The sequence below is a fragment of the Mobula birostris genome, chromosome 32 (assembly GCF_030028105.1).
Source record: "Mobula birostris isolate sMobBir1 chromosome 32, sMobBir1.hap1, whole genome shotgun sequence".
Classification (NCBI taxonomy): Eukaryota; Metazoa; Chordata; class Chondrichthyes; order Myliobatiformes; family Myliobatidae; genus Mobula; species Mobula birostris.
The window spans coordinates 3,714,595-3,740,870 of record NC_092401.1 but is presented as its reverse complement, the minus strand read 5'-3'; the positions used below and the strand labels follow the sequence as shown (position 1 = coordinate 3,740,870).

General features: G+C 42.3%; 1 protein-coding gene across 2 annotated transcripts in view; it reads right to left on the bottom strand.

Moving 5' to 3' along the window:
- LOC140191025 (transitional endoplasmic reticulum ATPase-like) overlaps positions 1-26,276 on the bottom strand; it is an 84,605-nt gene that overhangs the window by 36,512 nt on the left and 21,817 nt on the right. For both annotated transcript variants that reach the window (XM_072248065.1, XM_072248066.1), the window contains exons 2-4: positions 10,050-10,161; positions 3,725-3,897; positions 1,339-1,481 (exon numbers count right to left, since the gene is read on the bottom strand). In XM_072248065.1, coding sequence (XP_072104166.1) covers positions 1,339-1,481; positions 3,725-3,897; positions 10,050-10,161 — 428 coding nt within the window. The remainder of the gene's footprint in view (positions 1-1,338; positions 1,482-3,724; positions 3,898-10,049; positions 10,162-26,276) is intronic.

The window sequence follows — 26,276 nt, the reverse complement described above, 5'->3', positions numbered from 1 at the left end:
GGAGTACTGGCTATAAGGAGAAAGTGGAAAAACTTGGATTGCTTTCTCTAAAGTGTTGGAGGCTTAAGGAAGTTTCTCAATTTATGAGAGGCACAGATGGGGTGACAGTCAGAAGCTTTCTCCAAGAGTGGAAATATGAAACACCAGAGTGGTGTAGCTAGGGTCAATGCACACAGGCTTTTTCCACTGAGGTTGGGTGAGAGTACAACCTTAGGTCATGGGCTAAGGGTGAAAGGTGAAAAGTTTAAGGGTGACATGAGGAAAAACTTCTTCACTCAGCAAGTCACGAGAGTGTGGAATGAGCTGCCAGTGGTGCATGCCAGCTCAACTTCAATGCCTAAGAGAAGTTTTGATAGGCACATGGATGGTAGGGGTATGGAGGGCTATGGTCCAGGTGCAGGTTGATGGGAGTAGGCAGTTTAAATGTTTGGCATGGACTAGATGGGCTGAAGGGCCTGTTTCTGTGCTTTCCTTTTTAATTTTTTTTATTGAGATACAACATGGAATAGGCCTTCTGGCCTTTCGAGCTGTGCTGCCCAGCAATCCCCAATTTAACCCGAGCCTAATCACTGGACAGTTAACAATGACCAATTAACCTTCCAACCAGTACATCTTTGGAATGTGGGAGGAAACTGGAGCACCAGGAGGAAACCACGTGGTCACAGGGAGAGCGAACAGACTCCTGACAGGCAGTGGCACGGACTGAACCCGGGCCACCTTCACTGTAACATGTTTTTATGACTCTCTAACTCTAGAAGTCATAGGAGAGTGGGGGCAAGACCCACAGGGCAAGCTTTTTTGTGTTAAACACAAAGAGCAGTAGGTACTTTGAACGTGCTGCCACAGGTGGTGGTGGAAGAGATGAGATTATTGATGTTTAAGAGGCATTTAGACAGATACAGGAACATGTAGGGATATAGACAATGTACAGGCAGATGGAACCAGTTGAACATGGCATTAGGTAGAGCACAGACATCGTGGGCCGGAGAACCTATTCACGTGCTGTGTACTCTACATTGATCAAATAAGTCTTACAGAAGCCACACTCAAGCCAAACTTTACAGCACCAGCAATCAGGGTCTGACTCCCACCACTCTCTGTACGGTTGCGTGTTCTTGCCATGACCACGTGGGTTTCATCTGGGTGCTCCGGTTTCCTCCCATATTCTAAAAGATGTTCTGTTAGGGTTAGTGAGTTGTGGGCATCAGAAGCTTCGTTCCCAGCACGCTCCTCGGACTGCGTTGGTCGTCAACACAAATCAAGGTACTCCTCTGTATGTTTCGATGTACGTGCGACGAATAAAGCTCATTTAATCTAGTCATGGCGCGTTGGTCATACCTTTGTGCACAGGCCGATAAGCCTCCAGGAAGTAGGGCTTCAGATAGACTTCAAACAAATTTCCTGTCAGCCCTTCAATGGTGTCATCAATAGGCAGCACGTGAATCCGCTTCCCGTATTTCACATCTGGGCATGCCTGGATACTGAAGGACAAGCATGCCACAATTAATGGGAAAAAAGGGAAAGAAAGGTATGCTCTGACAGCCTGCAAAACATGGTATTTCACTACCACCAAGGCCCTGTGTATACCAGGGTATTATACATTCTGTTAACAAGAATGCAAGGATGTATTGCTGAGGATTCATAAGGCACTGGTGAGGCCTCAGTTGGAATACTGTGAACACTTTTGGGCCCCTTAGCAAAGAAAGGATGTGCTGACATTGGAGAGGGTTCAAAGGAGGTCAACAAAAATGATTCTGGGATTGAAAAGCTTATCATATGAAGAGCGTTTGATGGCTTTTGGCCTTTACTCACCGGAATTCAGAAGAATGGGTGGGGATCGCATTGAATGGTTAAAAGCCATGACAGAGTGGATGTGGGGAGGATGTTTCCTATGGTGGGGGAGTCTAGGACCAAAGGAGACAGCCTCAGAACAAATGGATGTCCATTTAGAATGGAGATGAGGAGGAATTTCTTTAGCCAGAGAGTGGGAAATCTGTGGAATTCTTTGCCACAGGCAGCTGTAGAGGCCAAGTCTTTATGTATATTTAAGGCAGAGGTTGAAAGATTCTTGATTAGTCAGGGCATGAAGAGATAACAGGGAGAAGGCAGGAGATTGAGACTGAGAGGGAAATGGATCAGCCATGATGAAATAGTGGAGCAGACTCGATGGGCCAAATGGCCTAATTCTGCTCCTATATCTTATGATCTTATGGTTTTATTAACAGTTAAGTAGTCAAGAGAGTGTACCAGAAACATAAAATATATGCTGGAGGCATATGTGTATCTAACACATCTCAAGCAATCTGCTGTGATAAAAACTATTGCATAATATCAGATACTGTAGGAGTATTTAGTACTGGATTATTGGATTTACTGCATCTCTCTGCTTCCCCGTCTACCCTCAGAGTAGCACCTACACCTCACCTGCATCAGCCCTCCATTTGAAGTCCAGGTCACCCAGCTATAGGGAAGACATTGTTAGGCTTATTGCTTATACAACTACTGCCTTACCTCAGGTGTTTCATTGCCTTTGGCAGTGCTTCTGAAGGTCATCTAGTCATTCAGGCACTCTGTTATTATCTCTACAGTGTTAGGGTTAGTGTCAAGGTAGGTAAATGTATCTGTAGGCTGTGTGTTAATTACAGCTTTTGGCGTTGTTCTTGGCTATTACTGGAGATTGCTTTCTTATTTCGTCTCCATACCTGGGTCACGCCACACTTGGTCATTCCTGTGTTCTGCCGCCCAGCCTCTCAAGTTGCCACCACCTGTAACTTGCATCCCATTGAAAACGCCCACAAGTCTTGTTCACCCTGACGCCACTCCCTACTCCCGGCATACACTGGCACCACTATTTAAAACCGTGCTCCTTACTGTCAACAGCACAGCAACATGTGGGTAATGTTGATCCTGAAGTGCAAATCAAGGACCAGAACAAGGATCCCATTAGGGGTTCTAAATTTTATTCATTAAATCAATTAATATAATGGAGACCAGAAAATCATCATTTTATCACAGGGTGTTGTTCGGTTTAGTGGTGCTTTTAAAGAGAGAATTCTGATGTAGATCACTCCCATCTTATTTTATAACAACAAAGAGGCCATCAGTAACCTCACTGGAATGAATCTCCCTCTCCTTAGCTCCTTATACCCCTACAGTCCAACAATTCCTGCACATGTACAATAACTCCCTGCTGGACTTTCCTACACTTAACCTACACTAGATGTAACTTCCACTCACCAATGAACTTCCCTGGGGTGTGGGAGGAATCTGGAGCACCCAGAGAGAGCACGCCGAGTCACGGTGGCGAGGGCAAGCTCCCCACAGGCAACACCTGAGCTCAGGATCAAACCCGGGTCCCTGGCGCTAGGAGGTAATAGCACTAACTCTTCTGAACTCTAACTCGGTCATCTGTACATGCTGACTGTGTCATCAACTATTATTGTATTATTGAAAATAGGTTGCACTCTCTCACTATAGCCTCCTCCAACTCTACATTTTCCCAAGATGGTACCCTGGATCATCACCAAAGTTAATCATTTAAACCTAGTTCCAGCAGACAAGGATGAAATTCCCTTCCTGTTTGGAACTACTTCCCTGCTTTCAAAAATTTCTCTTTTGAACTTGCTTTCTACCACATCTCTTAGCTGGCTGACCACTGCATTTTGTCCATCAGCCCTCCTGCGAAGAGCTTCAAGATATTCCTCAGTGTGATGGGGAAGTGCACCTCACAACATCTCCGAGTCGCACCCGTAGGTTGTTCCGAGTCACCCTGCTAATTCGGATCCGCTCCTCGCTGCAGGTGTCATCTGACAGGACAATGCAAACCGTCTCCCTCCGCTTCTTCCCCTTCAGCAGGACGGTGTCCCCACGGAAAAGCTGCAGCTCGTCCATCTTGACCTGCAAGAAATACCGAGCCCCAAGTGAGCATGCTCAGAAGATCTAGCCAGCCAAAGAACAATTCATAAAAAGAAAGTTATCTCCTCTCCAGAATTACCCTGAAGTCTCCAACATGCATTGATGTAGCAAAATATCTCAAGGCCATTAGCAATGGGTAACCAGTGTGCCAATGACACTAAAACAGATTGTGTTATTGACAGTGAAAATTCTACAACAGAGATGGATATGGCCCAGTCCATCACAGGTAAAGATCTCCCCACCACTGAGTACATCTACACAAAGCGTTATTGCAGGAAAGCAGCATCCAACATCAGGGACCCCCATCACCCAAGACATGTTCTCTTCTCGCTGTTGCCGTCAGGAAGAAGGGACAGTAGTCTCAGGTCTTGCACCACCAGGTTCAGGAACAGTTATTAAACCTCAACCATTAGCTCTTGAACCAAAGGTGATAACTTCACTTAACTTCACTTGCCTTATCACTGAAATGTTCCTACAACTAATGGACTCACTTTCAGGGACTCTTCATCTCATGTTCTCAATATTTCTTTTCTTTTCAAATCTTTTTATTGTATATATAGGAAAAATAACATGAGTACATCGAAGTAACAACACTTACAATGCCTCAAAAAAATACATTATCTTAAAGATTGAAAACAAAATTTTGCGATAGCAGAAAAAAACCTACTGAGCAGAAAAGTGAGAAAAAAAAGAACCCATTAGGTGTACAACCCCGGAGCCATGCGTCAAACAAAAAGCTTCTAAAAATAAACATCAAACCGCCAGCAAGAAAAGAAAATATACTAAAAAAATTTACAATTAGATCGTGGAAAAATTATAATAACGAGCAAATGAGCCCCATCTTTCTCAAAATCAAATAAAGAATCAAAGGTTCGACTTCTAATTTTCTCCAAACTAAGACATAGCATCACTTGAGAGGCTAAAAATATCCATGGGATCTTTGTGAATGAGACCATGCATAAGGTCTCTCTTTATGCTGATAATTTATTGGTTTATATATCTAACCCTGACGAATCCATTCCTGCCTTGCTAAAATTATTGAATGAATTTGGAGGTTTTTCAGGATATAAAATAAATTTTAGTAGAAGTGAATTGTTTCCTTTAAATGATTCTGTCTCTATATATGATAATACTCCTTTTAAAGTTTCAGACTCTTTTAGATATTTAGGTATTATAATTACTAAAAAATATAAGGATCTTTATAAAGCTAATTTTGTTCCCTTAGTAGACTCTATGTTCTCAATATTTATTGCTTATTTATGTATTATTACTATTTCTTTTTTTGCATTTGCAGTTTGTTGTCTTTTGCAACCTGGTTGAATGCCCAAGTTGGTAGCTTCTTTCATGGATTCAGTTACGGATTTTATTCTATTATGGATTTACTGACTATGCCCACAAGAAAATGAATCTCAGGTTTGTATATGACGACATATAAGCACTTTGATGATGAATTTATTTTGAACTCTGAGTGTTGGTTATTGGGATTTACAGAGGGATCTTAATCAGTTGGGGAAGGTAAATGGCGGTGGCATTTTCACAGTAAATGGCAGGGTCCGGAACAGATGGTCCCAGCAATAGAAGCACATTGTCCTCAGAAAGTGGTATTGCAGACAGACAGAATGAAATGGCTCTTGACACACTGGTCTTCGTCAGTCAGGGCACCTGAGTTGGACAATCATCTTCAGGGTTGTGTAAAAGAAGTTTCCTTTCAATCAGGACAATGATCGAAATTTAAAAGGCACTGCTTCACGGCAGTTTCTCTGAGTTGTGAAGCGATCAATCGGAAAGAGTGATTCATTAGAAAGGGCAATAAAAATAACTCAAGTGCAAGCAGAACGGCTATCCTCTTGAGTGTTTAGAGTGGCTTTGGCTCTTCAGGCTTGGGCGAGGTAACATATTTGGAAAGTTTCTCTCTTCCTGTTCCTATTTGTTAGGGCATAGTAGTTAATGGAGAGTGGCTCCTGGGGAAGTGTTTTATATTCTGTGTTGGTTGTGGGAAGTATGGGAGACCTCCAGTCTCCCAGATAAACACATCTTCACCGGGTGCATCGAGCTGCAACTCCTCAGAGAACATATTAAGGAAATGAAGCTGCAGCTCGATGACCTTCGACTCATACAGGAGAATGAGGAGGTGATAGACAGGAGCTACAAGGAGGGAGTCACCCCAAAGTTGCAGGAGACAGTAATTGGGTGACTGTCTGGAGAAGGAGGGGAAATGTACAGCCAGTGCAGAGTACACTTGTGGCCATTTCCCTCAAGAAAAAGTACATAGCTTCAGATACTATTGAGGGGACGACCTACCGGGGGAGCCACAGTGACTGGGTCTCTGGCACTGAGTCTGGTGCTGTGTTGATAGGTGATTCCTTAGTCAGAGGAACAGAGGCGAGGTTCTGTAGGCTCCCTAGAAACGTCCAGATGGGATGTTACCTCCCTGGTGGCAGGATCAGAGATGTCTCGAATTGGATCCATCTCAAGGGTGAGGGTGAGTAGCCAGGTGTCTTGGCACATGTTGGCACCAATGATCTAGGCAGACAAGGTGAGGAGGTCCTGGAGAGAGATTTTAGGGAGCTAGCAGAAAGTTGAAAAAGAAAGGGACCTCCAGGGTAGTAATCTCTGGATTTCTGCCTGTGCCATGTGCTAGTGAGGTAAGAAAAGGATGATTTGGCAAGTGAATGCGTGGCTGAGGAACTGGTGCAGGGATTAGGGGTTCAGATATATGGATCATTGGGATCCCTCCTGGCGAAGGTACGACATGTACCCGAACCCAAGGGGGGTCAATATCCTTGCAAGCAGGTTGGCTGGAGTTGTTTGGGAGGGTTTAAACTAATTTGGCAGGGGATGGGAACCAGACTGATAGTGCTGAGGATGAGGCAGTTGGTTTACAAACAAAAGCCATGTGTTGTGAGACTCCAAACAAGGAGAAGCTGATATAGGGCAAAATTGAAGTCAACAGGATGAGTTCAAATGTAAATGGCGGACAAAATTCAAAAGGGTGAATACAGGACTGACAGTGTTATATTTGACTGTGCACATTATATGGAATAAGGTAGATGAACTTGTAGAACGGTTACAGATTGCCAGGTATGATATTGTAGGCATGACTGAATCACGGCTGAAAGAAGATTACAGCTGGGAGCTTAATGTCCAAGGATACACATTGTATTGTAGGGCCAGGCAGGAAGGCAGAGGGGGTTGTGTTGCTCTGATGGTAAAAAATCAAATTAAATGATTAGGAGGAGGTGACATAGGTTTGAAAAGCGTTGAAACATTGTAGATAGAATTAAGGAACTGCAAGGGTAAAAAGACCCTGGTGGGATTTATATACAGAGCACCAAACAGTAGTAAGGATATGGTCTACAAATTACAATGAGAAATAGAAAATGCATGCCAAAAGGGCAATGTTACAATAGTCATGGGGATTTCAATATGCAGGTAGATTGGGAAAATCAGGTTGGTGATGGAACCCAAGAAGGGAAATTTCAAAGAGATGGCTTTTTAGAACAGATCCTGGAGGAGCCCAGTAGGTGATCAGCAATTCTGGATTGGGTATTATGTAATTGATTAGAGAGCTTAAGGCAAAAGAACCCTCAGGATCAAGTGATCATAATATGATCAAGTTCACCCTGAAATTTGAAAAGAAGCTGCTAAAGTCAGATGTATCAGTATTACTGTGGAGGAAAGGGAATTACAGAGGCATGAGAAGAGGAGTTGGCCAGAGTTGACAAGAAAAGAACACTGGCAGGGATGACGGCACAGCAGCAATGGCTGGAATTTCTGGAAGCAGTTCGGGAACAGGATATATACATCCCAAAGAGGAAGAAGTATTCTAAAGGCAAGATGACACAACCATGACTAACAAGTCAAAGCCAATATAAAAGCCAAAGAGAGGGCATATAATAGAACAAAAATTAGTGGGAAATTAGAGGATAGGGAAGCTTTTAAAACAGAAGGCAACTAAAAAAGTCATTAGGAAGGTTAAAATGGAATATGAAAGTAAGCTAGCCAATAATATTAAAAAAAATACTGTGTTTCTTCAGATACATGAAGGGTAAAAGAGAGGGGAGCATGGATATTGGACTGCTGGAAGATGATGCTCCATTACTGATTTATTATTTCCTTACAACCCAATTCTTCTCCCTTCTCCCCACAAGGAAGGGTATAGGTTAAGATGAGAGGACTGAGATTTAATAAGAAGCTGAGGGGAAACATTTTAACCCACTGGCTGGTCAGTATATATAGTCATAGAAAAGTGCAGCACAGAAACAGGCCCTTTGGCCCATCTAGTCCATGCCAAACCATTTAAGCTGCCTACTCCCATTGGCCCGCACCAGGACCATAGCCCTCCATACCCATTCTATCCATGTACATATCCAAACTTCACTTAAACGTTGTCGCCGAGCTCGCAGGCATCACTTAGAGTGAGATAAAGGTAAAGATTATCTTTATTTGTAACAGGTACATCTGAACATCAGACCATACAGTGAAATGCAGCATGTGTGTCAGATCGGCAAGGACTGTGCTGGGAAGAACTCAGAACATCTCCGGCAGAAACACAGCGTGACCACAACTTACTAACCCTGACGTAATGTATGGATCTATTTCTTTTAGAGCAACAACTCCCCTTGGCACTATGTATGGACTGTAGTCCATGTCTGCGTATTGATCGGTTGTCTATGCATGTGTATTGTTCCCTTGCGCGCTCTCTCTCTCTCTCTTTTTGCAATGTGAATACACCTGTAGTGATAGGTTATGGACTGTAGTTTTTGATGGGACTGTAGACCAAGGTCTCTTTGGGGACTTTTGCTCGGTGGGCGGGGTTTGGTGTTTCTGTTGGTGCAAGTGAGGGGAGGGCCGATGCTTTGGCTGCTGCTTGTGTGTGTGGGGGGGTGGGGAGGTGGGGTTTGGGGTCCAGGTGTTTCCATCATTCATTCTTTGGGGTTTCTTGTTTCATGGATGTCTGTGAAGAGTATGAATTTCAGGTTGTATACTGTTTTCATTCACTGATATTAAGTTGAACCCTTTGAATTAAACCAACTGATTTTTGAAACGGGAGCTCATGGAGGAATCCCATGCCCATTCAGACAGCAGTGGGAACTGAACCCCGATCGGTGGTCACTGGTGCCATAACAGCGTTGCACTAACCGCCTTGCTTCCGTACTGTCCCGCCAGAAGAAGTGGTCAAGGCAGGTACATTAACCACATTGAAAATGTACTTTGACAGGTTCATGGGTAGGAAAGGTTTAGAAACTTTTAGGCAAAAAGCAAGCAATGGGACTAGCTCAACTGGTCCTCATTGTCCAGTTAGGCTGCAGGCAACATCCTTGTGAACCTCCTCCGCACTCTTTTGAGCTTGAAGGCCTGTTTCGTATCCTTCCTAGTTACAGAACACAGAACAGCACGGAAACAGGACCTTCAGCACAACCACTCCATGCCAACCATTGCTTCCTTCTTGCTCGTCCCAGTTGCTCTCATTCAGCTGATGACTCTCCAAGCACCTCACCTCCATATCCAAATATCCCCACTTCTACCACTTCCTCTGACAAATCCTTCCTGGTCCAGTACTCACCATGCCCTTTTTCATTTTAATTCTCCCTGTTTCTTCGGCGATATGATGTCCTTGTAAGCAGAGTCTCTGCCACACACACGAGCTACTGAAATCCACCTTCTTGTTGGACCATGAGGTTTACTGGTGGTAATGATCTCCAGCACCTGCTGGGAATCCCAGTGTTTGCTTTTGCAACAGGGTGCTACGGGTTGATAACATTAATGGACCTTGGGCAGCACACTGATGCAGCTGGTCGAGCCACTGTCTCACAGCTCCAGTGACCAGGGGTCAATTCCCAGCTCGGGTACTGTCTGCATGGAATTTGCTGCTCTCCCTCTGACACACCTGGGTTTCCTCTGGGGTGCCCAGGACTCCTCCCACAGTGGATTGGTGGGCTGACTGTCCACTGTCACTTGCTGTGTGTTGGTGAGTGGTACAAGACAGGAGCACAGGACCAGGGGGAATGTATATCCGATGATGCTCGTGGACCTTGTAGGCCCAAGGGCCTGTTTCCAGGTTCAGTGAATCCATCTCTGTGAAACCTCCCACCCAGCTGGGACACGGGACCAGATAGCAAGACCATGGGTACCTGAGAGAGTGAAACAATGCTGTTGTCGTCATTGATGGCCTCATCCACAATGAGCCGGTTGGGGCGGTGCTTCTGCTGTAGAATCGCTGTCGAGACATCTTCGGGCTTTGCACTGCAGAGACAAAAGATGGAATGACTTGTTAACTAAGCGCTGATCAGTCCTTCCATTGTTCCTGTAGAGGGACAGGGAGTGGGGGGGGGGGTGCAACTTCCCTTCTCCCTGTGTAAAGTCAAGATACCAAACAACCAAACATAATGACTGGAGGGCGTGAAGGTGGAAATAACTGGAGACTGAACTGATCCGATGGGCCGAATGGCCTCTTTCTTTGCTGTATTACTGTATCATTCGCAAGAAACAATCCGGTGTAGGAAGTCAACGGGTTGTGGTTACAGAAAGGAACTGTCAATATTCTGGGCTGAGAGTTGATGCAGGGTCTTGACCTGAAACTGTGACAATTCCTCCCGCGCCCCCCCCCCCACAGATGCTGCCTGACCCACGGAGTTCCTCTAGTAGATTGTGTGTCGCTCCAGACTGCAGCATCTGCAGTCTCCTGTGTCACCATGGGAACATACAATAGTACAACACAGCAACAGGCCATTCAGCCCATGATGTTGTGTTGAACTAAAGAAACTAGTAATTAAACACCTAACTAAACTAATCCCTCTTGCCTACAAAATGCCCATATTCATATACCCATCTGGGTCCCTCTTAAACACCTTTATCTTATCTGTTTTCACTACTGCCTCTGCAGCACAGTCCAGACATCCACCACTCTGTATAAAAAAATTGAACCACAAATCTCCTTTGAACTTTCCCCTCTCATTTTAACTACATGCCCTCTAGTATGAGACGTTTTGACCCTCAGAAAAAGTTACTGGTTATCTACCCTATCTATACTTCTAATAATCTTCCTTCAGCCCCTGCGGCCTCATTATTCTTATTACCTCGGTACAGCAGCCAACATAATCAAAGACCTCACCCACTCCCGACATTCTCTCTTCTTCCCTCTCCCATCAGGCAGAAGATACAAATGCTTGAAAGCCAATACTGTTAGGTTCCAGAACAGCTTCTACCCATAAGACCATAAAATGTAGGAGGAGAATTAGGACACCTGGCCCATCAAGTCTGCTCTGCCATTTCATCATGGCTGACCCAATTTCTCTCTCACCCTCGATCTCCTGCCTTCTCTCCACGTCCCTTCATGTCCTGACCAATCAAGAATCTATCAACCTCTGCATTAAATATACATAAATACTTGGCCTTCACAGCTGCCTGTGGCAATGAATTCCACACATTCACCACTCTTTGGCTGAAGAAATTCCTCCTCATCTTCATTCTAAAAAGATGCCCCTCTATTCTGTGGGTGTGTCCTCTCTCCCACCATGGGGAGCTTTCTCTCCACATCCACTCTATCAAGGCCTTTCAGCATTTGAAAGGTTTCAATGAGGTCATCCCTCATTCTTCTGAATTCTAGTCAATACAGGCCTGGAACCATCAAACGCTCTTCATATGACAAGCCATTCAATCCTGGAATCATTTTCATAAACTTCCTTTGAAGCCTCTCCAGTTTCAGCACATCCTCTCTAAGATAAGGGGCCCAAACCTGCTCACAATACTCCAAGTGAGGCCTCACCAGTGCTTTTTATAGTTTCAAGATTACATCCTTGCTTTACTTATTCTAGTCCTCTTGAAATGAATGCTAATATTGCATTTGCCTTCCTCACCACAGACTCAAACTGCAAATTAACTTGCAGGGAATCCTGCACAAGGACTCTCAAGTCCCTTCGCACCGCAGATTTTTGTATTTTCTCTCCAGTTAAAAATAGACGACCCTTTTATTTCTTCCACCATAGTGCATGACCAAACACTTCTCAAATGTATTCCATCCGCCATTACTTTTGCCCATTCTCCTAATCTGTCTAAGTCCTTCTGTAGCCTCTCTACTTCCTCAAAACTACCTGCCCCTCCACCTATCTTCACATATCCTGCAAACTTTGCAAGAAAGCCATCAATCCCATCATCCAAACCATTGACATATGACATAAAAACAATCGGTCCCAACACAGACCCCTGTGGAACATCACTAGTCACCAGCAGCCAGCCAGTAAATACTCCTTTCATTCCCAGTCTTTGCCTCCTGCCAATCAGCTACTGCTTTATCCATGCTAGTATATTTCCTGAAATACCATAGGGTCGTAGCTTTTTAAGCAGCCTCATGGGCTGGCACCTAGTCAAAGGCCTTCTGAAAATCCAAGTACACAACATCAAATGATTCTCCTTTGTCTATCCTGTTTGTTATTTCTTCAAAGAATTCCAACAGATATGTCAGGCAAGATTTTCCCTTCAGGAAACCATGCTAACTTTGGCCTATTTTATCATGTGCCTCCAAGTACCCTGAGACTACATCTTTATTAATTGCTTCCAAAATTTTCCCAACCACTGAGGTCAGACTAACTGGCCTATAATTTCCTTCCTTCTGCCTCTCTTTTTTCTTGAAGAGTGGAGTGACATTTGCAATTTTCCAGTCTTCCTGAACCATTTTAGAATCTCGTGATTCTTGAAAGATCATTAATAACCTCCACAATCTCTTCAGCTACTTCTTTCAGAACTCTGAGGTGTACACCATCTGGTCCAGGTGACTTACCTACCTTCAGACCTTTCAGTTTCCAAGATACTTCTCTCTAGTTATGGTAACTTCACATTCTTCATGCCCCCTGACACCTGGAACTTCCGCCATACTGCTAGAGTCTTCCACGGTGAAGACTAATGCAAAATATTTATTCAGTTAATCTACCATTTCATTGTCCCCCAATACTACCTCTTCAACATCATTTTCCAGTGGTCCAATATCTACTATCACCTCTCTTTTACACTTTATATATCTAGAGAAACTTTTGGTATCCTTTTTAATATTTCTGGCTAGCCTATTTTAACATTCTCTCTTTACTTTCTTAATTATTTTAGTTGCCTTCTGTTGGTTTTTAAAAGCTTCCCAAACCTCTAACTTCCTACTAACTTCTGTTCTATTATATGCCCTCTCTTGGGGCTTTTATATTGGCTTTGACTTCCCTTGTTAGCCACAGTTGTGTCATCTTTCCTTAAGAAAACTTCTTCCGTTTTGGGATATATATACCCTGTGCCTTTTGAATTGCTTCCAGAAAGTCCAGCCATTGCTGCTTTGCTGTCATCTCTGCCTGTGTTCCTTTCCAATCAATCCTGGCCAATTTCTCTCTCATGACTCTGTATTTCCTTTTACTCCATTGTAATACTGATACACCTGACTTTACCTTCTCCTTCTCAAATTTCAGGGTGAACTTGATCATATTATGGTCACTTCCCATAAGGGTTCTTTTACCTTAAGCTCTCTAATCAGTTCCAGGTCATTGCCTAACACCCAATCCAGAACAGCTGATCCTCTACTGGGCTCAACAATGAGCTGCTCTAAAAAGCCATCTCATAGGCATTCTAGAAATTTCCCCTCTTGGGATCCATCACTAACATGATTTTCCCAATCAACCTGTATATTGAAATCCCCATGACTATCGTAATATTGCCCATTTGGCGAGCATTTTCTACCTGCTGTTGTAATTTGTACGTCATCTCCTTATGATTGTTTGTGGGACTGTGTCCAGCTCCCATCAGGGTCTTTTTATCCTTGCAGCTCCTTAGCTCTATCCACAATGATTCAACATCTTCTGACCCTATGTCATCTCCTTCTAATGATTTGATTACATTTTTTACCAACAGGGCAACACTACCCCCTCTGCCTTCCTGCTTATTCTTCCGACACAATGTGTATTGTTTGAAGTTAAGCTCCCAGCTATAATCGTACAGCCATGATTCAGTGATGTCCACAAACATCATACCTGCCAGTCTGCAACTGTGCTGCAAGTTCATCTACCTTATTCTGTATACTGCGTGCATTCAGATACAACACCTTCAGTCCTGTATTCGCACTTTTCAATTTTATCCACCTTTTACGTTGCAACTCACCCTGTTGACTACAGTTTTTCCTTATCAACAGCCTTTCCTCCCTACACTTTGCCTGTCTGTATACCAGCCACCTCATGTTCCGCACTATTATCCGCCTTTCCTACGATACTTCTTGCATTGAAATATATGCAGCTCAGAACATTGGTCACACCATGCTCAACCTTTTGATTCCTAACTGTGTCTGAAGTCTTAACAACATCTGCCTCCATAATCTCTCCACTAACAGTTCTGGCACTCTGGGTCCCATCACCCTGCAACTCTAGTTTAAACCTCACCGTGCAGCATTAACAAGCCTTTCCGTTAGGTTAGGACATTAGTTCCCTTCCAGTTCAGGTCCAAACCGTCCCTTCTACACAGGTCCCAGTTGCCCTGGAAGAGAGCCCAATGTTCCAAAAACCTTCTGCTCTCCTTCCTACACTAACTACACTAACTCCTTAGCCGGGGTGTATGGGGTGTCGGGGGGGGGGGGGTACCATCTCTGGTGGGGGAACATGTCTTTTCCAGGCGGTTTGTCCACCTCTGGTCCCTACCTGGCACTCAGCTCTCACCTGTGGCTCCCCATAGCTGTTTGCATGTGACAGCGGCCACACCCCAGGCAACGGCCTCAACAAGCCGGCTAAACCAAGTGAGGGTAGACAACGGGTCTCAAACCCTCGGTGAGATAGGGAGTTGTCTATCCCAGCATGTGAAGACAGACTCCGGCGGATTGAGCGGACGAGACCAATGGAAGGTCCAACGGTCAAGAAGGCAGTCTCTGCAAGCGTCGTGGAACGTGTAGAGCAGGACAAGACACAGAAGACGTCCTGGTCATCCACTGCACCTAGTCCCATCTCCAGTCATCTCGACTCTTGTCTTGCCACTGGATCCAGATGGGAATTGGGAAGAGAGAGTGAGGCTGACGCTGCGCAACTCTCCCTCACTTAAATCCAAACCAAGCGCTGGTCTCGACACCATCATCATCACCCTCAACCTGTGAAGTCCTGTGGCGGTGGGCGAGCGACGAAGCAGTAGGTTTGGATACACCGGGAGCTGTAGTCATGGACCTGCACACAGGCGGCTCAGGGCTAATGGTCGTTTTTCGCTGACCCAAGCAGTGGTGAAACTCGGCGTCTAGCTGGGCGACTGAGCAGCCCTCTTTAGGAAAGCACTGCTCACCTCCGTAGTATGAGGAAGGGGCTAGAAAAGGTGCCCCTTCATTACACCCTGGCCAGTTTACCACAGCTGGCGGGGATCACGTCTTGGCGATCGAACAAACACAACAAAACGCAAGGTGACACCGCTCACCATTGGCACTTGGAAGGTGCGCACGCTATTGGACAACTCGACAGCAAACAGGCCAGAGAGAGGAACAGCCTTAGTTGCCAGAGAGCTTGCAAGATACAACATTGGCATTGCAGCCCTGAGTGAGACTCGTCTTGCCAACGTGGGTCAGCTGACTGAAACAGGAGGCGGATACACTTTTTTCTGGAGCGGTCGTGGCAGCGATGAGCGTCGTGATGCTGGAGTTGGATTCACCGACAGGAGTCACCTTGTTCGGAAACTTGCTAATCTCCCCAAGGGTGTGAACGACCGGCTCATGACACTACAGCTTCTGCTACAGAACAGAAGTTAAGCCACCCTGATCAGTGCCTATGCCCCCACAATGACCAACCCGGACAAAACGAAAGACAGGTTCTATGAAGAACTGGACGCCCTACTATCTGCAGTGAGCAGCACCGACAAGCTGATCTTGCTCGGCGACTTCAATGCAAGAGTAGGGTGCAACTCTGCAGCCTGGCAGGGAGTCACTGGGATTCATGGAGTGGGCAGGAGGGAGGGGAGGGCAGAATAAACTTTACAAAGACACACTAAAAGGCCTCCCTGAAGTCGCTTGACATAGACACGACCACCTGGGAAAAGCTGGCACAAAACCACCCAACCAGGCGTGGCCTCATCCACAAGGGCCGTCAGGCTTACGAAGCAAGGCGCATTGCTGAAGCACAATATAAGCGCGAGCTGCGCAAGTCCAGAGCCACCAGCACAACAACTGCAGTGCCTACGCATGTCTGCCCAACATGTACCAGGACATTCTGTGCCCGAATTAGCCTGATCAGTCACCTTCGGACACACCGCATCCAGTCTCAAAGTGACTAATGGTGTCGAGGTCTTCATTGATGACCATGGACGAACAACAGAACTCCTTAGCCATGTATTAAACTGTATAATCTTCCCAGTTCTGGCCTCAGTAGCAAATGGCATAGGTAGCAATCCTAAGATCACAACTCTGGAGGTCCTGCCCTTTAACTTAGCACATAACTCCCTGAACTCCCTATGCAGAACCTCATCACTCGTCTTACCCATGTCATTGGTACCTAAATGGACCGTGACTTCTAGCTGTTCACCCTCCCACATAAGAGTGCTGAGGGTCCGAGATACCCTGGACCCTGGTACCTGGGAGGCAACGTACCATCCAGGAATCTGGTTCTCACCCACCGAACCTCCTGTGCATTGCCCTAACTAATGAATGCCCTATCACCACAGCATGCTTCTTCTCCCCCGCTTCCCTTCTGAGTCGCAGAAGCAGATCAGTGTCAGACACCCAACACTGTGACTTTCCACTGTTAGGTCATCCCCCCAACAGTATCTAAAGTGATATATACCGGTTGTTGAGGGGAATGGCCACAGCCCCTTAACTCCTTTCCCCTTCTTGATTAATAAAAGACTACTGAATGATTCTCTTGTACTCTTCTTTCCAATATTTTTATTATTATTAATTTTACATATAAGAATACAGAGTACAAGAAAACAATATCAATACATTATACTAAATCGCGTATAAAGACTCCTTACCCTATATTCATACAGATTAATTATTTTGTAACATTGCAATATAGTAATTTTATTATATAAAAAAAATCTAACCCACTACCAAGACGGAAGCTGATTAGTAAAGAAAAAAGAGAAAAAAAATTATTAGTCATCATCTGTGCTTTAACAGCAAATCAAAAGATTTGAAAATAATTCAAAAAAGGGCCCCACAATGTTTGAAAGTCTTGGCTAGATTCAGAGATTGAACATTGAATCTTCTCTAAATTTAAAAATGACATCACATCACGTAACCACTGGGCATGAGTAGGAGGACCCGCATCTTTCCATTTAAGCAAGAGCGTCCTTCTGGCCATAAGAGACATAAATGCCAAAATGTGCAAATCAGATGGCTCCAAAATAATATCCTTTCCTCCAACAATACCAAATAAAGCGGTCAAAGGATTAGGCTTAAAGTTTACTTTGAAAGGTATCGAGAAAGTTTGAAATACTTCTTTCCAATATTTTCCAAGACTCTGACGTGTCCAAGACATATGAATGAGTGAAGCTTCTCCATTGTTACATTTACCACAATACGGAGATATACCTAAATAAAAACGAGACAACTTATTCTTGGTCATATGGCCCTATGGATCACTTTAAATTGAAGGAGAGAGTGGCGAGCACGTAACAACGAAGTGTTAACCAACTTAAAAATTTGATTCCAAGTTTCCTCAGAAATTGAAATCTGTAAATCTTGTTCCCAAAGATTTATAATTTTATCTAAAGGAACGCTTATCATTCTCATCAGCATATTATAAATATTAGATATAGATCCATTATAAAAAGGCTACAAATTAAAAATTACATCTAGTAGGTACTTATCAGGACTTATAGGAATTGTATTTATTTGAGACCGTAAAAAATCTCTTATTTGTAGGTATCAAAACAAATGAGTTTTGGGTAAACTATATTCAGTTGACAGTTGTTCAAATGAAAAGAAACTTCCCTCTACAAACAAGTCCTGAAAGCATTTACTACCTAATCTATCCCATTCTTTAAAAGCCACATCAATCATAGAGGGTTTAAAAAATTATTAGAAAAAATGGGACTCGAAAGAGAAAATCTCAATAAGCCCAAGCATTTTCGGAATCGTACCCAAATTCTCATAGTGTGTTTAACTACCAGATCATCAGTTAACTTACTCAGAGACAAAGGAAGTGAGGATCCAAGAAGAGAAATAATAGAAAATTTATTAACAGAGTTAGCTTCTAAAAAAACCCACATCGGGCAATCCTCACTATTAATGTAATATAACCAAAATGTAAGATTTATTATATTAACTGTCCAATAATAAAATCTAAAGTTTGGTAAGGCTAATCCTCCATTCTTTTTATCTTTCTGAAGATGAATTTTATTTAATCTAGAATGCTTATTCTTCCATATAAAAGAAAATATAATAGTCAAGAGAATCAAAAAAAAAAGATTTAGGAATAAAAACAGGCATTGCCTGAAAAAGATATATAAATTTAGGTAATATATTAATTTTGATAGAGTTAATTCGGCCAATCAGCGATAACGGAAGAGGCAACCAATTTGATAGTATACTTTTTACGTGATTCAACAGGGTAAGAAAATGTTCTTTAAATAGACTCTCATAGTTTTTAGTGATTGTTACACCTAAGTAGGTAAATTGGTTTCTTACAATTTTAAAAGGAAGGTTAGAATTTGTTGGTATCAAATTATTCAAAGGGAAAAGTTCACTTTTATGTAGGTTTAATTTATAACTTGAGAACTGGCTAAAACAGGAGAGTAAAGAAAGCACATGAGGTAATGAAGTCTCAACATTAGAAATAAATAGCAGTATATCATCAGCATACAGCGAGACTTCGTGAATAGTGTCTCTCCAGTGATATCATTAGATTCTCGAAAGGCAATGGCTAAAGGTTCTAAGGCCAGATCAAAAAGTAAAAGGGCTCAACGGACAGCCTTGTCTAGTGCCACGTTGATGCTTAAATGGTTTGGAATTATGAGAATTAGTGATAACCCTAGCGGAAGGAGCTAAATAAAGTAATTTAATCCATCGAATGAAAACGGGTCTAAAATTCAATTTTTCTGAAGTTTTAAATAAATAATTCCATTCAACTCTGTCGAAAGCTTTCACAGCATCTAGGGATACCACACATTCCGATATCATGTCAGAAGGAGAATAAATAACATTTAATAACCGATGAATATTAAAGTGAGAATATTGATTTTTGATAAATCCAGTTTGGTTATCAGAAATGACAGGTGGTAAAATATTTTCAATCCTATGGGCCAAAGCTTTAGATAGGATCTTAGTATCAACATTAAGTAATGAAATTGGTCTATAAGAAGAGCATTCAGTTGGATCCTTATTCTTTTTAAGGCTAAGCGAAATGGAAGCCTCATAAAAAGACTGAGGGAGTCTGCCCAACTTGAATGAATCCCAGAAAACTGAACATAAATGAGGTATAAGCAGTGAGGAAAAGATCTTGTAAAACTCTCCAGAAAATCGATCTAGACCCGGAGCTTTCCTCACATGTAATGAGCGCACAGCCTCAACAACTTCCTCAAGAGAAATAGGTTGTCCCAACAACTTCCTGTTGTCGGCAGAAATTGTAGGAATGTTTAGTTGGTCTAAAAAATTATTCATTACAGTATTATCCTTAGAAGATTCAGAACTATAGAGTTTAGAATAAAATTCTCTAAAAGTATTATTTGTTTCTAAATAACCAGTTGTCCTATCACCATTATCTTTGTATATTTCTTTAATCTGCCATTTAGCTATAAAGGTTTTAATTTGATCCGCCAATAATTTACCTGTTTTATCTCCATGAATATAAATTGACTTTTATCTTTTAGGAGTTGGGTTTGAATTGTATAGGTTAAAAGGAGATCATATTTAGTTTTAGTTTCAACACATCTTTTATATAAGGCAGGTTCTGGAGCCAAGGCATACTCTTGGTCTAATAGTTTCAGCTGATAAGCTAAATCATTTCTCTCTTTATTAGCTTTTTTCTTAATACTTGCAGTATAAGAAATAATTTGTCCTCTAATATACACCTTAAAGGCATCCCATCTGATAAGACTAGAAGTCTCCTCTTACATATTCTCTTCAAAAAAAAGAGTAATTTGTCTCTCCATGAACTTTAAAAGATCTTTATCAGATAACAAAGTTAAATTAAATCGCCAAAACCTATTTGTTTGAAGAAGACCAGGGAGATTTAAAGATAGGAGCACAGGAGCGCGTTCTGAGACAGCAAACTCTTTATATTCACAGGATCCAACTGATGGAATCATTTGACTATCAATAATAAAAAAATCAATCCTGGAATATGTATGATGGACATGAGAGAAAAACGAATATTCCTTGTCTACTGGATGAAAAAAAACGCCAAGCATCAACAATACCATATTTCACTAAAAAAAGATTTAATAAACACAGCTGATTTATTTGGAATCATTTGTTTAGAAGATGAACGACCTAAAGCTGGATCTAAGCAACAATTAAAGTCTCCACCCACCACCAATGTGTACAGACTTAGATCTGGCAAAAATGAAAAAAAAGGTCAAAGAAACCTGGGTCATCTATACTCGGAGCATACACATTGGTAAATACCATTAGTTTGTTATTTAGTTTCCGTGATACTAGAACAAAATGCCCATTAGTATCAGAAATTACTTTATGTTGAACAAAGGGAACTTTATTATCTATAAGGATCAAAACTCCTCTGGCTTTGGCCTGAAATGAGGAATGGAAATAAGACTTCTCCATCGATTAAAAAGGCATGAATTCTCACACTTACGTACATGGGTTTCTTGAAGAAAAACAATTGGTACCTTAAGTTTTTTAATATAGGCAAAAATCTTATTTCTTTTCACGGGGTGATTTAGCCCTTTCACATTAAAACTAAGTAAATTAACACTTTGATCCACTTTAAAACTATTTATAAGAAACATTAAAGTAGCAATCAGAGAAATGTATATTAAACCCAAATAACAGACCTTGAGATATATTAGCTAAGCAACAGAATTGACTAGCTTCCCAAATCAGCTTCAAGAAAAAAGAACTCCCCATCCCCCTCCCTCCTCCCAAAGAGAGAAAATTGGTTAAAGAACAACCGCTATCTACCCCCACTGAAAACGTCCCCTTAGAGAGCCTGTTGGAACCACTCCAAAGAATTCAAGGTTATTTACTGTTCCAACCAAGACTAAACAATATACAGTAAAAAAGCTTACACAGGTTTATCAAATGGAAAGAGCAATTACTCATACTGAAAAATATTAAACAGTCATTTTTTTAATATATAGTATTTCTGTTTTTGCAAGATTTTTAATCTATTCAATATATGTATACAGTCATTTTTTGAGTCTAAAAATTCTTGTGCCTGCTCCTTCGTACAAAACCATTTAAATGATCCAACTTCCATTGTTATTCTCAGTCGAACCGGAAAATGAAGAGAAGGCTTAAAATTTTGGCTGTATAGCTCTGCCATAACTTTTTTAAACTTAACACATTCTGCCATAACTTCTGATGAAAAATCTTCAACAATATAAATCTTCTGACCTTGGTAGTCAATCATACCTTTTCCACGGGCATCACAAATCAGATGGTCCTTTATTTGATATTCATGGAAACATATAATGACTGATCTTGGTTTTGGTTTTGAAGTCGATCCATAGATAGGCAATCTGTGAGCACGATCAATCAAAGGCAGAAACCTTATAATATCAGGGAATAATTCCATCAAAAGATTTGCAAAGAGTTCTTTAGGATTATCTCCTTCCATTTGCTCTTTAAGTCCCAAGATTCGTAAGTTGTTTCTCCTACTTCTGTTTTCCAAATCAATAAACTTCTGTCTCAGTATTTCGTTGGACTTGGATTGTTTTCCGTACACCTTTTGCAAATCATCCATCCTCTCGTCCAGTATAGTAATAACCTTTTCATGTTCCTTTATCTTCTTGTCATGCTCGGTTAGAGTTGCTTGAATATCGTCTAATTTCGTACCTATTTGTTTAATTTCAGAGCTGATTTGTTGCGAATCAGCTGACGCTTCTTTTCTGAACTGATGAAACTCCTCAGTAAGCTTTTGAATTGAGCCCGTAATAGCTTCCAAAGCTGTTTTGGTAGTAAGAGTAATTTAGTAACCCGTCTAACAGTAGCATTTCAAAAGGTTGGAGTAAGTAAGTTAGGAGCACCAGCAGAGAGCTGTTACTCCATCAGCGGCCACCAGGAAAATCCTCTTGTACCCTTCACCTCACAATCAACCTCTTCATGGCCTTGCCCCTTATTGTCTGCCTGCACTGCACTTTCTCTGCAACTGTAACACTTTCTTCTACTTTCTGTAATTGTTTTACCTTGGTTTATGTAAATACACTATAAATCAGAAGCAGATTTAATATCACTGGCATATGTTATGAAATATGCTGCTTTGCAGCAGCAGTACACAAGGAAACGATAAATTACCATACAAAATATATATGTACTGTATATATGTGTAGATAGGTAGATAGATTAAATTAAATAACTAGTGCAAAATGAGAGCAAGAATAATGAGGTAGAGTTCATGGGTTGGTTCAACGTCCACTCAGAAATCTAACGGGGGAGGAGAAAATGTTCCTAAAATGTTGAGTGCGTACCTTCAGGGTGCTGAACCTCCTCCCTGATGGTAGCAATAACCATATAACAATTACAGCATGGAAGCAGGCCATCGCAGCCCTTCTAGTCCGTGCCGAACTCTTACTCTCACCTAGTCCTACCAACCTGCACGCAGCCCATAACCCTCCATTCCTTTCCTGTCCATATAGCTGTCCAATTTAACTTTAAATGACAACATCGAACCTGCCTCAACCACTTCTGCTGGAAGCTCGTTCTACACAGCTACCACTCTCTGAGTAAAACAGTTCCCCCTCATGTTACCCCTAAACTTTTGCCCTTTAACTCTCAACTCATGTCTTCTTGTTTGAATCTCCCCCATTCTCAATGGAAAAAGCCTATCCACGTCAACTCTAGCTATCCACCTCATAACTTTAAATACCTCTATCAAGTTCCCCCCTCAACCTTCTACGCTCCAAAGAATAAAGACCCAACTTGTTCAACCTTTCTCTGTAACTCAGGTGATGAAACCCAGGTAACATTCTAGTAAATCTTCTCTGTACTCTCTCTGTTTTGTTGACATCTTTCCTATAATTCGCTGACCAAAACTGTACACAATACTCCAAATTTGGCCTTACCAATGCCTTGTACAAGTTTAACATTACTTCCCAACTCCTATACTCAATGCTTTGAGTTATAAAGGCCAGTATTCCAAAAGCTGAACCTTCTTAACTAACCTTCCATGAGGAACCTTGTCAAAGGCCTTACTGAAGTCCATACAGACAACATCCCCAGCTTTACCCTCGTCAACTTTCCTAGTAACCTCTCCAAAAAATTCAATAAGATTTATCAAACATGACCTTCCACGCACAAATCCATGTTGACTGTTCCTAATCAGACCCTGTCTATCCAGATAATCATATATAACATCTCTAAGAATACTTTCCATCAATTTACCCACCACTGACGTCAAACTCACAGGCCGGTAATTGCTAGGTTTACTCTTGAACCCTTTTCTAAACAATGGAACAACATGAGCAATACGCCAATCTTCCAGCACCATCCCCATTTCTAATGACATTTGAAATATTTCTGTCAGAGCCCCTGCTATTTCCACACTAACTTCCCTCAAGATCCTAGGGAATATCCTGTCAGGACCCGGAGACTTATCCACTTTTATATTCCTTAAAAGCGCCAGTACTACTACTACTTTAATAATCATAGTTTCCATAACTTCCCTACCTATTTTCCTTATCTTACACTATGCAATATCCTTCTCCTTAGTGAATACCGAAGAAAAGAAATTGTTCAGGATCTCCCCCCATCTCTTTTGCCTCCACACATAGCTGTCCACTCTGATTCTCTAAGGGACCAATTTTATCCCTCACTATCCTTTTGCTATTTATATAACTGTAGAAACCCTTTGGATTTATTTTCACCTTACTTGCCAAAGCAACCTCATATCTTCTTTTAGCTTTTCTAATTTCTTTCTTAACTTTTTTTACATTCTTTATATTACTTGAGAACCTCATTTACTCCAAGCTGCCTATATTTATTGCAGATATCGTTTTCTGAACCAAGTTTCCAATATCCCTTGAAAATCATGGCTCTCTCAAACTTTTAACCTTTCCTTTCACCTAACAGGAACATAAAGATCTTGTACCCTCAAAATTTCACCTTTAAATGACCTCCATTTCTCTATTACATCTTTCCCATAAAACAAATTGTCCCAATCCACTCCTTCTAAATCCTTTCGCATCTCCTCAATGTTAGCCTTTCTCCAATCAAAAATCTCAACCCTGGGTCCAGACCTATCCTTCTCCATAATTATACTGAAACTAATGGCATTGTGATCACTGGACCCGAAGTGCTCCCCAACACAAACCTCCGTCAGCTGACCTAGCTCACTCCCTAACAGGAGATCCAACACTGCCCCTTCTCTGGTTGGTCCCTCTATGTATTGCTGCAAAAAAACTATCCTACACATGTTTTACAAACTCCAAGCCATCCAGCCCTTTTACAGTATGGGCTTCCCAGTCTATGTGTGGAAAATTAAAATCTCCCACAATTACAACCTTGTGCTACAACAAATATTTGCTATCTCCTTACAAATTTGCTCCTCCAATTCTCGCTCCCCATTTGGTGGTCTATAATACACTCCGATAAGTGTTACTACACCTTTCCCATTCCTCAATTCTACCCAAATAGCCTCCCTAAACGAGCCCTCTAATCTATCCTGCCAGAGCACCGCTGTAATATTTTCCCTGACAAGCAATGCAACACCTCCCCCTCTTGTCCCTCCGGTTCTATCACACCTGAAGCAATTAAATCCAGGAATATTTAGTTGCCAATCACACCCCTCCTGTAACCATGTTTCACTAATGGCTACCACATCATACTTCCAGGTGTAAATCCATGCTTTAAGCTCATCCACCTTTCTTATAATGCTCCTAGCATTAAAATAAATGCATTCAAGAAATTTTCGACCTCTTACTCTCTGTTTATCACTAACGGTGCAAACAACTTTACTATTTTCTTTTTCTTCCTTCTCCCCTACATCTGTTCCTGCACTCTGGTTCCCCTCCCCCCTTGTATCTAGTTTAAATCTTGGCAGGAGGAGAAGATGGCAGTGCGCCGCGCGTGCGCAGCTCTCCGGTGAAAAATGATGTTGTATCTGTTAAATAGGGGCCATGGACAATTCTGATTTGATGGAGAATGAACGTGAAAGCACGGAGGAACATCTGGAGAAATTTCTGAAAAGCCCGTCCGCTGCTGTCATTACTGTGTGGTCGGGAATCTTTCAGAGGGTAGACCTCAAAATTCCCGGCCTTGCCTGCTTTTGGCGACCGAGAAGGAGGTCGAATCGTCTGGCAGAGATGCCGCTCAGTACTCGGGAGAGTTGTTCTTCCTTCTCCCACCTGCGTGAGATGTGGGACATTTGAGAAACTTTGAACTTTACTGTGCTCACGGACTTTCTTCATCAAGTTATGGTATTGTTACACCGTTTGTAACTATATGTATAATTATGTGGTTTTGTCAGTTTTTTCAGTCTTGGTTTGTCCTGTGTTTTGTGATATCACACCGGAGGAAATAATGTATCATTTCTCAATGCATGCATTACTAAATGACAATAAAAGGGGACTACGTGTCTTCATAATCTAAATCCACGGGAGCCTCTCTAGCAAACCTATCTGCAAGTCCCCCTCCAGTTCAGATGTAAACCGTCCTGCTGGAACAGGTCCCACCTTCCCTGGAAAACTGCCCAATTATCTATAAATCTGAAGCCCTCCCTCCTGCACCATGTCTTCAGCCACGTGTTGATCTGCGCTATCTTACTATTTCTAAACCCGTCTGCACGTGGCACTGGTAGCAATCCTGAGATTGCTATCCTGCAGGTTCTGTCCTTTAACTTGGCGCCTAACTCCCTAAACTCACCTTTCAGGACCTCCTCACTCTTCCTACCCACGTCATTGGTCCCTACATGGACCTATAGAGTCATAAAACACTACAGCACAGAAACAGGACATTCAGCCGTCTAGTCCATGCCAAATGATTATTCTACCTTGTCCCATTGACCTGCGCACAGATTATAGCCCTGCATAGACCTCCCATCCATATACCTATCCAAATATCTCTTAAATATTGAAATTGAATCTGCATCCACCATAACAGGTCATTCCACACTCTCACCACCCTTTGAATGAAGAAGTTCTCACTCACGTTCCCCTTAAACACTTCACCTTTCACCCTTAACCCATGATTTCTAGTTGTAGTCTCACCCAACCTCATCGGAAAATGCCTGTTTGCATTTACCCTATCTCTAGCCCCC